We start from the raw sequence: 14,067 nt of genomic DNA on the forward strand, positions 1-14,067 counted from the left end.
AGAATCCTGCCAAACGCTTAGTCAAGCTTCATGTGGCAGTGACCAAGTGCATGTGTGAAACGTATTATGAAGTGAACTCCTGTGAAGACAGGTTCCACTTCTCGTGAATTTTGTGCAAATCTCAGTTCTGAGTCTGAAAGTGAATTGTTGTTACAGGCTCTGGGGGACGTGGTGAGAGCCCCGCTCTGTGCTACGTGGCTCAGAAAGGCCTTTTGTGCATGGGGGGCTGTTTGCTGCCTCGCTTTGCTGTGGCCCCAGGGTTCCCTCAGTATTTCCTAAGTTGGCACCGCCCTCATCGCCGGATTTCAATGTCCTGCTTACTGTCCAAGTTTGGTTCCTTTCCCTTATCTGGTTTTGTTTTTTTCAGACTATATGTAAGTGTCAGGACACATATGCCATATTCTGATGAATTTTAAGGTTTACATTCATTTTTTTCAATGTTCATGTTACATCCCTGAATGTGACAAAAGGCTTCATCTTTTCAGGTAACACGTCCCTCAGCTGGAGCCCGGCCCCCCCCTACTTCCTCAGGTCTCATGACAGGCCATCCAGTATTTCACCCGGGTTCCTTGTTATAGCTGCTGACCCTTTGTAACTGGTCACTGTGGGACAGACCACATTCCTCATGGTTTATTTGTGTAACTGACTTGAATGTAGGTTTACACAGCTGTGTGTATTAAAAGAACATGTTTTGACATAGTTACTTATACAAAATAGGTTCTTTGCTCTTTTTATAAGAAAAACGTAACAATACATTACGAGATTAGACAGTTTACATATCACAGGTCACTGTTAACAAATAGTAAACATTTACTGGTCAAACTGTTAAAAATGAACCCCCAAATAACAAAGGGTACGGAAAATGATTAAGGGATTTGATGTTCAAGTTAGGCATCAGAGCACTGCTCGCTATAAGCACCACCTCACCCAAAGATGCTAGCAGGTAGGGGAGAGAACACATTCAAAATAAACAGAGACCGTGTTTAAAACCTACAAGAGACTGTGACCCAACAGAAAACACCAAAGAAAAATATACAAGAAAGGTAAGTCGGTGGCCGAAGTGAGTGGTTAACATATCAAAAGGGGTTCCAATCCCATAAATTGGCAAAGAAATGGAAAGTAAAACAAGAGACACTGCCCTCCCATCCAGTGGTCAGAAATGGGAAAGTTGCACAAAACCAAGTGCTGGTGAGGACGCGGGGGATGCGTGAGCTCTGCGCTGATGGGGAGGTCCCCAGCCCTGCCATGGAGGTGCGACCTGGCTCCGAGTGGCGTATGAAGGCCCTGGGCACGTCCCAGAGGTCCCTGAGCGCTCGTCTAGGGCCTACGACTGCTCATGGAATGGGAGCCTCAGGGCTCACCGCAGGAGGACGGTGCAGGGAGAAGGGGCGGTTCTACACGGCCACACGGGCGTCCGCAGTCTGTCTGTGGAGGCAGAGCTGATCCACGGGGTGCGTCCCCAGGAGGGCGGACGGAGAGTAGGCCTGGATGCTGGTGCAGCCAAGGGCACCCTGCCCAGAATGACGGTCTCTACAACGGCTGGTACAGACCGAGCTGGCCGCACTGGCAAGCCTGTGTCACAGTCACAGCTCGGCTGGCCTAAGTCACCATCTTCCTGCAGAATTTTACACACGTGCCACCAGAGCTGGAGAAGGTGGCCAGGAGGGTCTGAAGCACTGTCTCTGGCCTCTGCGTCGGAGCCTGGGCACGAGGGGCAGGAAGACACCCTTCATGTAAGGACTGATGACGCACCCAGTGCAGAGATGGACACAGGAGGACACAGCGCGCGTTTGTGCAGGAGCCTCCTCGGGATGGCAGGTCCACGGAGCTCGCGACGTGTGTCTACTGGATCATGGCTCGTGGCCTCAGCTGAGGCTCCCATCAATTGCTACACGTGGTTTTAAACAGTCTCCTTTCTCAGATACAACTGATCCACTGATCCACTGTGTCCATTAAAAGGGGCACGTTTCTCTTTCCACGTACTTGATACTTTCACACTATTACCTTTGAAAAGTAATACCTCACGTCAGGCACTGAGAATTTGAGTTTTTAGAAGATGTTTAATATTTTCTAGAATTATATTTTGGGAAGTTTCCATTTCTGTAACTCTCTTTATACAACGCAATCACATTTGTGCAATGTAAAAACCAATGAGTGTGGGAAACACAGAAAAGGAATGGTGGCCCCTTTAATAAAGTGAGTCTTTAAATATATGGCTGCCTACAAAATAAGCTTCTGAGGAAAAAACCGCTGTGGACGTGGCGTGGCAGCACTAGGCTGGTCACTGGACCTGACCCTGAGTGTGAGCGTGTCCATTCTTCGCGTCAGGACACTGTAGAACCACAGGCATATGAGCATGGACGGGGAGAAATGAGGTAAGGAACCCACAGAGGGACACTCACAGGTACACCCCAGGAAGGGGTCGTCCGCCAGGACAAGCACTCAGTGTGGTGACAGGTCAAAGGGTGAGTGAGAGTCCTGCTGGGTCCTTCCCACTGATTTTAGAATCCACACTAGTTTAGCCTTTTGAGTTCACTGCCAGTCAAATTCTCAAGTCAGGACATTGTATGTACACGTAGCATTTCCTCCTAGGATGACCCTCAGTGTGACCTCCCGGGAGACTGGCACACCTGGTTTCCCAGGTGCTGGCCAGGTACTGTGTTTTCCCGAAAATAAGACCCAGCCAGACCATCAGCTCTAATGCGTCTTTTAAATCAAAAATTAATATAAGACCCGGTATTATATTACATTATATTATATTATATTATATTATATTATATTATATTATATTATATTATATTATATTATATTATATATTATATGAGACCGGGTCTTATATTAATTTTTGCTCCAAAAGACGCATTAGAGCTGATGGTCCAGCAAGGTCTTATTTTCGGGGAAACACGGTAGCTGCAAAGCCCCCGAGAGGCAGAGTCAGCCTTAACTCCATTGGGTTGGGCCTGATGCCAGCTGAGGGGTCCGGTGGCACCCCCAGGGCGCACAGGCTGGCCACCAGGAGAGGAGGACGTGCTTCCAGGCAACAGGAGAGGGGCTGTGCCAGGGGACAGAAGGCCTCAGAAGGCCCCAGAGCAGGAGCGAGATGAAGTCCTCCAAGAGAGGAGGACGTGAAGGTGCTGCCCGGCTCAGAAGGAGAAAGCAGGGAGCCAGGCCCGTGCCCACGTCCCGCCCGACTCTGGGACCCGTGGGTGGCGGGTGCTTTGCTCTGTGCCCAGGCAGCCCAGAGCTCAGGGCTGATGCTCAGAAGATACAGAGGCGGTTGTTGAATGACTGAATGACCAACCAAGCCCCACTGAGCCCAACTAGAAGTCTCCCGCAGCCCTGACTGCACACACAGGGACAGATGCTGAACAATTCCCTTTGAGCTCCTGGGTCTTCCTGCTGCTGGTGAGACAGAAGAGAACTCATTGCAAATTGCTTTTTACATGTCATCATCTTTACTAGCGGAGTCTGTGAACAAATTGGAAAACACTGAGGTTTCTGGAAAGTGAGACATTTGGCCACAGTAAAGTCGCTTGTTGAGGTGCCACTGTCACAGTGGATGACACCTCTGCAGAGCACTTTCTGATCCACACTAAAAGAGGGTTTACCGTCAGTTTCCCCATTTTACAGGTGGGGAAACCAAGGCACTGGGAAGTGTGAGTGACTTGCTTGTGGCCTGGGCGTGACCTCCTACACATGATCGCCACACGACAGGCTAACCTTCCGGTTCACAGGTGACGCTGGGCATCGCCGACTGCTCTTGGCTGAGGGCAAAGAACTCCTTTCATTTCCGATTCCTGAATTACACTGAGCCCTGACTGCAGCAGTGGACAGTGGACAGCCGTGGGCCACCCCTGGGGAGCAGACAGGTCACCTCCCTGAGGTGAGTGCGGGCTGTCGCGGCGCTCACTGGGCAGTTCCAGCACCTAGAACAGAACCTGGCACTTAATAGGTGCTCAGTCACCTTTGCTGAGCGAATGCTCCAGTGGGTCCCACTTGGAGAAGGTCTCAAGGCACAAGGAAATTCTCAGCCCCTGGGTCCCGAGGGAACAGGTCCACTCCACACGGGGCCGCACAACTCTCTGGGGTCACTCACCCCTGGGCCCAAGTCAGGGGGTGCTGCCCGAGTCAGGGGGTGCTGCCCGAGTCAGGGGGCTGCCTGGTGCAGCGGGGACTGACTGATGCAGGGAGGGTGTCCTCATGGAGGGTACCTGCCGTGGGACCACCGGGGTCGCACCCAAACCCAGCAGCAGTGTCCAGGTCACTCACGCCAGCACCCAGCGTAGGGACACCGGCCACCAGCAAAATGGGGAACCCAAGAAAGGGCCTTAACGTCCCTCGTTTATGATCTCTGAAGAATTGAGCACCATGAACTCTTCTTTATAAAAATAATTTGTCTGAAGAAGTTTTAAACAAGCGTCCTTTCTCACTGGACAAGAATATTAGACTTACGTGACTTTTTCCTGCATCCTTCCTTTGCCCTAATTTTTGTTTTATGAGTCATCACCTCAGTCTGAGAAGCCCATGTGTTTCGTGGTATTACATCTAATTGGAAACATGCCAAAGTCCAGGAAAATCATTCTGATTTACTATCAAAATCCGAAAACTCAGCAGGGAAAAAAGTTAAAGCTATGGGAAAACTCAGATTTAATTATATTTTTGCAGAAGAAAATGCTGTGAAAGAAACTATGGAAAATAGTAAGTTCAGGTCAGTGAGCTTCTGTCTACACCCTTTGCCTAAGAATATTTCTTTAGCAGCCTTCCTCCCCCATGAATAAATAAAGATTTTAGGAGGAAAAGAAATCATTTTTTAAAGAACCCTTACAAACGAACAATGACGCTGGGTCCACGTTCGTGCTGAGTGCAAACTGTGAGATGTTCGGGTCCACAGATTGTTACTCAGACTTTGCACTCACAGAGGCTAAATGCATACGCGGAGAAGGTGTGCTGGGTATCAGAACTATGACAGTCCACCACCTGCAGGACAGAGGATGGGGGACGAACGGAGAGGGCAGAGGCATCAAGACCACCTAGGAAGTATTCAGAGACCCCTGACTCGGAACTTGTCGCTGGAAGGGCCCTCAGGGACAGACAGGGAGACCCCGGCCAGCAGGTAGGCTAGACCCTCCCCAGCCCCCCAGGTGAGCCCACCTCTCACGAGAGGACCCCTCAGCTGGTGTGCTGCTGCTGCTGCTATGGAAAAGACAACAATGGCGATACAGATTTCAGGAGCACGGGATTTATTTTCCAATGATTTATTTTATCTCGGCATAAACGGACATACACACAAGTCTGACAGCATCTGTGCCCAGGATGGAAAAACTGAAGCGTTGATAAGTACACTGGTTGTACAACAGCATGAGCGCCTGAGCCGCGCCTGACCAGGTTGGTTTACTGGTAATAAGTATGTTTAGAGCTTTGGAAAGCTTTGGAGGACTTAATCTCACATGAGAACACATCAGCCTTTGACTTTAGTTCATCTCAAACCAAGTCATTAAGCACGTTGAAAGCACCTGCCGAGAGCTGGCGCTGCGTGGCCCAGGCACCTTCCTGGGTGTGCAGGAGTTTACAGGACACTGCTACCGACGTATATTCAGGCGCCACTAACGCACAGGCACATTTCCATTTTCATCTCTTATTATCTTCTCATGAATAACATTGCAGACGAAAAGGGAAATTACGAACATTGATTTTTTTTTTAAATGCTAAAATAAAACATTCTGTAACCCAGCGAAGTGCCTAAACAAGACCGAACATAAGACAGCACTGTGCCATAGTCACTGCACCGAGCTGTTACCACTGACGGCGTCCTGAAACCACCTCGGCTCCAGCAAGCAGCGGAGGACTGCAGAAACGGCCCATCTCAGAATCTTGTACAGGAAGTTACCCAAGAGACCAGCACATTAGACCGCTGCCACCAGAATTACCAAAGTGACAGGAGAAATTAACAGAAATGGAGCCAACGATTCATTTTCTTTAAGTATTTACGATTCATTTTCTTAAGTATTTGTAGTAAAGCTCATACAGGTAAAAGTTGCAACCAAGTAGCACAGGAATTTTGCAGCATACAGTCTCCTAAAGGAAAAGAAACAGGTGTCGCCACAGACTCGGAAATCAAATCACCGAGTTCCAAACGCAGCTCCGTAAAGCGTCGAGTCAGCAGCAGCACTGGGGTTGTTCCCAAGACCAGGAATAAAAACAGGAAGAAAACAAAAACGTATGAAACCCATTCCCTTGGCTTCCACTTGAACCTTGACTGACACTACAAGTCACTGCTTGCCAACAAACGAAAATGCCACGCTGTCCTGGATCCCAGTCCTGGATCTCGTCCCCTTGCATGAGAATCATGGATGGACGTCCTAAATACATTAGCTTCATGTGACAACTGACCAAACAGCAGAAGTCGCTCTGCACCGTTTTTCAAAAGAGCGTTGGATACAGACTAAGGATACTGCCAGAGGCAAGGCTCCCCTCCCCTCCAGCTGCCTCCAGTTAACTATCTTGGAGCGGGTGGCTCTCCCGTTCCTTTAACTGCTGTGAGCCTGTGGTCCCATGCCCCAGGGACTGCCCCCAAAAGCAAGACAACTGGTCCTCATGGCCTGCTGGGTCCTCTAGTCTTTGCTTTACGTGATGCTACTAGTTGGAAATATGACATACAATGTTCTATATCCTTTCGTTGACCCTTTAGGTGTCCTCGTGTATTTCACTTGACAAATCCCTGGGACTCTGAGGCCACAGAAAGCAATGCTATGTCTAGTGCAGGCACTCCTTTATCAAATTAATCACAAAATAATATGTGAAAAGTCCACCTGGGCACGTCACTGTGTGGCTGCCCACTTCTGACACCCGGCACCTCTGTGGGAGCGACTTGGCTCTGGAAGCCCAATGTCAGCGTTTTGTTTTTAAATGGTAAACATCAAAGGCATGATTTCTCAAGTTAAGTCACAGTGATAACATTTTATAGTCTGATATTTAAAGAATAAAAATATTAGCCTGGTTCCACTTCATATAAAAGTTTTAGACTAAATAGCAAAATTCCAGACAAATGTGTACAGCGCTATGAAGCGTCCATTGCTTTAAAAAGAGCATCGTTTGTTTCCTTTCGCGCTAACTTTTCTTCTTACCACCGTTTCTAGCACAGTCCTATAAACAGCCGACACAGTCAGGCACTAGGGGTCTGTTCTTCTTTCCTAAGCTGATCACCCAGCTGCCAAGATACCTGCTGAGCTTGTGAGCAAGCGCACAAGTCACCCTGACCCCTCTAACTGAAACCATAAGTAATTCCATTTCTCTGGCACATGCGCAAGAGTCAAGCTGATCATTTCTAAACAGACTTAGCTGATTACTTTCACAACCAACCACAGACTCTTTAAAAAGCCTAACCTATGTCCCATTTACCCACTGCTTGCTACAGAGACATAACTTCTACCACTGGATTCACAAGTAAGTATCAGTAAGTAATCTACACAGGATTTCATCTGACTACGTTCCGGTAACTTTCAACATGGACTCTTCCTCTTATGATCAAACACTGGACTGCATTCAGAATCCAAATCAGCTGTCTTGTTTATGAGCACTTATTTTATCCTTGGACTATAAATAAATAGGAAATCCTGTCATGCAGGGTGTCTGCTCCCGCTCTCCACATAAGAACGCAGGATATGGTGAGGCCAAAAAGGAACACCCACGGAGCCATAGATAGGGGTGTCACACCACTATAGTCTCGCTGGCGGCTGGTTTAGAGACATAGGAAGCAGGAGCCACACAATTCACAACCTGCCGTCCGCTTCTCTGCCAACCAACCTCACCTGCTAACTGCAATCCGTGCTTGCTAGCTCAGCCACGGCAGTTATATCAGTGACCACTGGCTAATGGGTAACAGTTGCTGGCCATCTACTACCCGAGCCAGCACCTTCCCACGTGAGGCCGAGAGCCTGGAAACTGCTCTCTGGGACTCTGTTCCACACACTAACTGTACATATTTGAAAAGTAAAATGTTGTAACAAGTGAGGAAGGATGAACTGATTTGTTTTTAATCCTTGTGCCCTACCAAAGTAGTGAGTTTCATGTTAATTCTATTATGGTATTTTGGAATTCACAATTTACAAACTGTGGCTTACCTACTAACCTGCCATTTGTACATGTTATTTCCCCTCAGTGCTCACTGTCACTCTGCTTCGTGTTCTTAGAATGGTGTTTTCCAAATTGAGTTCCCCTCATCAGAACCACGTAACACATATTTAAAACATCCTAAGTTGTGGGTTCAAAAGGTTCCTGCGTGTTTGTCTTCAGAACTGTCTAAAAGAAATGATTTTAACCTTGTTGAGTCCATGATAAAATGAGAGTGGTTGAGCGTATTTCATGGCTATCGAGGGGTAACATGGACAAGCACCCTTAGCAGTCAGCTTTTCCTCTCCAAGACAAGCCCTTTGGTACACATTTACTCACCCAAGCTTTAAAATGCAAATACTACTAAATCATTACTGTAACATGAATGTAATTATTACCATACTTTAACTTGAAAATGTTAAACCCATTTCATTTGAACAGTGAGCTGGAGCTGCTCTTCCAGGGTGTGGGGGTTTGACCTCACCTGTGGTGCCGGTGGGATGGCAGAGGGAACACGCCAAAGCTTACTGGACAGGAGATATTGGTAATCAAAGGTTTTCCTGTGAATGCTGATTACATGTGGAGTTGAGCCAACCAAAACTTAAGCACATGGTGGCAAGAATTTTTTAACTAAGTTAGAAAGAGTTTAAGATCTTTGTTTGAGGGTCATTTTAAACCACAAGCCAAAACACGTGGGCCTGTTTTCAGTGGTTCTGCTAACAGAGTTCACGTGGGCCTACTTTACGTTCCCTCCTCATGGTGCTGTAAGCAAAGGTACCCCAAAATCCCAAGTCTGGCCGCCTGTCCACTCCACTCGGGCGCCAGTGTACCCCTGGTACATCGTGGGAACCCCCCACAAACCCTGGGCCGTGAATACAGCTTAGGTACATCGTGAATACACAACAGTGCACCGAGTGCACCCTGGTCCGCCCACCCACCCTGAAGTATCATCTTTTGACGCCATTTCCTTCTCCTTCGGGTATCCTGTGTCTTACCTGTAAGGCTACCTATTTGCACTGCCCTACATCTTACACATGACCCCATTAAGCAAAGCGAAGCAAAAGGAACGCGCAAGAGGGAAGCGGACCTTAAACAGCATTGCAAAAAGTCTTGGGGGCCCCGCAACAAGCTTCTAACTTCCAAACGTTTAAATGAGCTGGTAGCCAGCGGCTTACCCCACGACTCTCCCCTCCTCCACTCCCTTCGCCCCCTCTTCCCAGGGGAAACCTCGGCCCAAGAGGCCTTCCCGGACCCAGGGCTGCCGAGGGAGACGCCCAGGTGACCCCAGCCCGCCCTACGCAGCGCCCTCCTCGCCTTTGTCCGGTTTCTCGGGCAGGTTGAGCACGAAGGGAAACAGCGCACCCCGAACGTCCAAAGGGGCGCCCAGCGACTCAGGCTCGAAGCTGCCACCCGGGCTCGAGTCCGCGCCGGGCTCGCCGTCCTGCGGGGGCACGAAGCGCCAGGTGCCCGCGCGGCTCACGCAGTAGATGCTGCCGTCCAGCGCCGCGCAGCGGAAGGGCTGCAGGCCGGACGGCGCGCCCGGGGGCCGCAGGTGCGAGGCGCAGCGGCTCCACTGCTTGGCCAGGCAGTGGTAGCGGAACACGCTGACCCCGCCCGCTGGCCCCGCCGCCTGTGCGTCGCCGCGGCCCCCGCTCAGGTCAAAGCGGTAGATGAAGCCGTCCAGCGCCACCATGTCAGCCGAGCGCTCGCGGCTGCTGCTGCATGGACACTCCTGCCACTCGTCGCGCCGCGGATCGTACTTGAGCAGGCGGTAGAAGAGAGAGCCCCCCGACACGTAGATCTCGCCGTTGCAGGTGGTGGCCTCATGCGCCACGGCGAAGGCGCCCCGGGGCAGCGGGGCCACGGCAGCCCAGCGGTCGGCGCGTGGGTCGTAGCGCTCCACGCTGAGCAGGCACTCACCGCCCACGGCATACAGGTGGCCGTCCAGGGCCAGCAGCTGCAGCTGGGAACGCGCCTGGCGCAGCGGCCGCACGGTGCTCCAGCGGTCGGTGGCCGGGTTGTAGCAGAAGACCTGGTCCGAGGGGCGCGCGCGGCCGTCGGGGCCCGCGGGCGCCACGCCGCCGGCCACGAAGAGGTAGTTGTAGAGCACGCACAGGGCGCAGCCCCGCGCCGGCGCGCCCTCGGGCAGCCGCGTCAGCTCGCGCCACTCGCCCGCCGCCTCGTGCCAGCAGTAGACGGCGGCTTCGCCGCGGCCCTCCGCGTCCCCCGACGGGCTCTGCGGGCGACTGCCCGCGCGCTCCCCCGCCGGCCCCAGCACGGCGGCCAGCAGGCGGGCCCGGCCAGCGCGCAGGCGGCGGCGCAGCAGCAGGTCGCGCTCAGCGCCCGACAGGCGCCCGAACACGGCGGGCTCGCGCAGCACCTCCAGGTAGTGGTCGCTCATGAAGCGGTAGGCGGCGTCGCGCAGCTCGGCCAGCCGCTGCCGCTTGGCCGCGCTCAGCACCTCCAGGCAGTTGGCCAGGCTCAGCTGCGGCGCCACGGCGTCGGTGGCGCGCTGCGCGGCGCACGGCAGCTGCAGGCGGCGCGCGCCGGCCACCACCTCGGCCACGTTGTCGGGCCGCACGCCCGCCATGCGCCCGCTGTACGCGTAGGCCAGCAGCAGCCGCAGCGCCGCCCAGCCCACACCCGTCACCCGCAGCACGTCCCGCGATGCGCGCGCGCGGAAGTAGTCGCTGCGCGCCGCCAGCACCGCCTTGTGCGCCCGCAGCCGGCGGCCGGATACCTCGATAACCAGGTCGGGCTCCCCGTGCGCCGGCCCGACGCCGGGAGGAAGAGGCGCGGAGTCCCCGGACTCCTCGGGGGACGCGGGTTCTTCCGGGAACGCGGGCTCATCGGGGGAGGCGGCGCCCGCGCTGCCGACCTCCCACTGCTTCTCCACCACCCGTTGGCCGTTGCGACACGAGGGCGGGGAGGCCGCTGCGCCCTCCACGGAGGAGGCACGGGACTGCGGCGGGGAGTCGTCCCCAGAGCTGAAGCACAGGGACGCGCTGAGGCTGCAGGGTGTCTGCGCCGGGGACGCGGCGCCCTCCCCCACGGCCGCATCCGGCGTCTGCAGGCTGCCCTCTCCCGGAGCCTCCGGCGCGCCGCCGCGGGCCCCTGCCTGGCCGCACGCTCCCTGCGCAAAGGCGCCCCCGGGCTCGGGGCTGCGGCCACAGTCGTCCCCCGGGTAGAGGACGCAGGGGGCCACCGGGTTCTCCATGGCAGCGCTGCCTCTCGCGGCCGCGCGCGCCCCGCCTCCGGCTCAGCAGACCACCATGACCCCGGGCCGCTCAAGGTCGAGGTTCCTCTGGGGCTTTGGGCCTCACACTCTTCCTGGCGCGCGATCAGATTTCACTTGTGTCCACACGCTGGCTTTTGCTCACACGCCGCGCCCCTGTCGCCCCTCCGACTCTCTTCTCCCGCAAAGAGGGTGTGTGGCTCCAGATGCGCTCTCCGAGGAACCTGTGAACCTGGTAACATTACCTTGGCTCGCCATGTGCCAAAGTCTGTGCGGCTCGGGCAGGATGCTGCAGTCAGATACAGGACAGTCCTGCGGCCATGGCCCTGCTCACCTATGGTTCCTTCTCTGCAGGACTGGCTGTCAGGCGCAGCTGACAAACGAGGGCTCGCCCTCGCTTTCTGAGTCAGTCTTTATTATTTGACATTCCATCACATCACTGCCCCCGAAAACCAACAGATCTGAGACTGGTGTCAAACTTTGTAACCTTGATTTTAAACTGTTTGTTTTGTTTTTAAAGATCCAGCCCAGGAAGCTTTCTTTCTCTTGTGACTCCCACTTGTCATTCAGCGTTAGGCAAGCGCAGAGTACGTGTGCGGTCCGGCATCAGCAGCCCTCCGGAGGCGGCTGTGTCCTCGCCATCCACCTGGGGGCGAGTCCATACCTCACTTGCCAGGTGGGCGTTGGAAAAACAGTCACTGCACTGCACGCATCACAAAGGCCTCCCCCACTTATCAGTCAGGAGCCTCTCCGTGCGACTTCCTTTGCTGGAACATGTTTCCGTATCATCCCGCCACGCTCTCCTTGTTCCTGTTTGTGGGAGAAAGAGAGAGGGTGTTTGAGTTTGTTTTTCTCAGGGCTGTGTCAGTGGCATCCGCCACACTTCCCTCTGCTGACCTTCAGGCCACAGAAGTCAGACTCAGGGGGCGGGGGACTGGCTTTTCCTGCTGGACAGTTCAGTTATCGAATATACAGTATAAATGAGGGATTTTAAAAGTGCCTCTTGCTCTTCCTCCCCTGATTTTGAGACCTATTGACAGTAAACTCACTTCGGGCAATGGGCCTTGAGGACAGTGGGCTCAACCGTGTGACACTGTGGGTTTGTGGGCCGAAAACAGTTAAATATCAACAGTTTACTATTTTCAACCCGTTGAAATGTACCATATGTAAAATTAACAATTTTTAGGGAGAAAGCATGGCAGCTAGTTTTGTTAACGTGTGGCCGGTTTCCTGCACTCTCAACCAGTCAAATATTTCCAATTCAGTTACAACAAGTATTTGGAGACAGGTGCTGAGGACACGTCTGTGCAGGTGGCCTGAGGTTCCCACTCCGATGCCTGTTTGAACTGTTGGAATTCTTGGAGTCAGGGTCTGGAAGACCTCAGAAAAGCAACTCTCCAAAAAGCCCACGTGCAGCTAAAGAAAAGCCAATGAAACAAAAACAGAAATCCCTGGAAGGCAGATGTGAGCACTGCAGATGAATTATAAAATAATGAAGCATCTGTCCTAAATTGGCAAAACCTCAAGAAGCCTCCCTAGCCTGAAAGGGGGGCTTAGCGGTCTTAGAGTGGATGTGAGGGGACTGCATTGTATTCCAGCCTCTGAAGAAGAGTTTGAGGACAAGAAACACCCCGACACACCTCAGGCTGACGGTTGTTATACAGCATGTGCTTGCCTCTCAGATGTCCTAGAATGACGCTTAACCTCAACATCTCTGATCCTCTACTTACCACACTTCATACTGTCACCCAGTCCCTGTAAGTGCTCAGGGTTGAGAGTGCGTGTGCACCTGTGTATTTATCTGCTTGCCCTGCACTTCCTGTCACTTACTAAAATGCATTCCCACTATTCCCAGAAGTGTCTTCAAGTTGTAGAGTTGGAGATTCAAGCCATTCAATTTTCTCCCCCACCACCACCCCCGTCCCCGACACATGTGACAGTAACTTTCTGGCATATCCGGATGTGCGAGCACTGTCCTAGGATGCAGGGTGAGATGTTGAGAGTAATCTGAGCTCTGCCCCAGGGCCGCAGGGGGCGGGGGGCGGAGGGGTGCTAAGCAGACAGAACAGGGCTGTTTATTCAGCTGTGCCGGCAGCAGTGTGATGCCACCTCTGTCCCCTCCTGCTTCCTGGTGGCGCTGTGTCCACTGGCATGGAAAAGGACTCCAGCCCATGGAGACGGAATGTGATGACGAGCTGGAAGCCTGCAGAGATTGTATCAGCAAGTTCACGGGCATTTCCCCAAGGACCCGAGAGATGCTTTTTCAGTCAGCGGTGCCAGTCAAGGCGTTAGGCAAAGTCTGAGACACACTGACCCATCTGACCCCAAACACATACGAGCCTTACTGCCTGCAGTCGAGTCAGAGGACCGGCTCTCATCTGGCTCCTCCTTTTCACACTTCTGTACAACACAGACCTTAGAGCTCAGAAAACACCGTTTTTCCTTTTTTTGGCCTGGGAAAGGGTTCCCACAATCCCAGTTCTTTGGCGTGACTCTCACTAGAATGTGCAGGAGCCTCAGCCCTAAGATGAGCTTCCGTCACCACAGGCGGGAAGGCAAGGCAGGGGCTAGGACACAAAAGCGGGAGTTTGGGACTGTTGCTCTAAAGCCTGAAAGAACCCGGCTACTACGTATGTTGTTGCCATTACAATGAAGTGGGGGCCCCAGCTCCAGGATGAGACAAACAGGCCCAACGCAGTCAGTGGTCCACCCAGCCACGTCCC

At 53.0% G+C, this 14,067-nt stretch overlaps 1 protein-coding gene across 9 annotated transcripts in view; it reads right to left on the reverse strand.

Moving 5' to 3' along the window:
• Positions 1 to 5,239: 5,239 nt before the first annotated feature.
• The window catches only part of KBTBD11 (kelch repeat and BTB domain containing 11), a 31,832-nt gene continuing 23,004 nt past the window's right edge, over positions 5,240 to 14,067 (reverse strand). For all 9 annotated transcript variants that reach the window (XM_074329280.2, XM_074329276.2, XM_074329279.2 and 6 more), the window contains exon 2: positions 5,240 to 12,154. In XM_074329280.2, the coding sequence (XP_074185381.2) occupies positions 9,404 to 11,326 (1,923 nt within the window). In that variant the 5' untranslated portion in view covers positions 11,327 to 12,154 and the 3' untranslated portion in view covers positions 5,240 to 9,403. The remainder of the gene's footprint in view (positions 12,155 to 14,067) is intronic.

Source organism: Rhinolophus sinicus, chromosome 16 (assembly GCF_057876585.1).
Source record: "Rhinolophus sinicus isolate RSI-liver-muscle chromosome 16, RSI-T2T, whole genome shotgun sequence".
In the NCBI taxonomy this organism is placed as follows: Eukaryota; Metazoa; Chordata; class Mammalia; order Chiroptera; family Rhinolophidae; genus Rhinolophus; species Rhinolophus sinicus.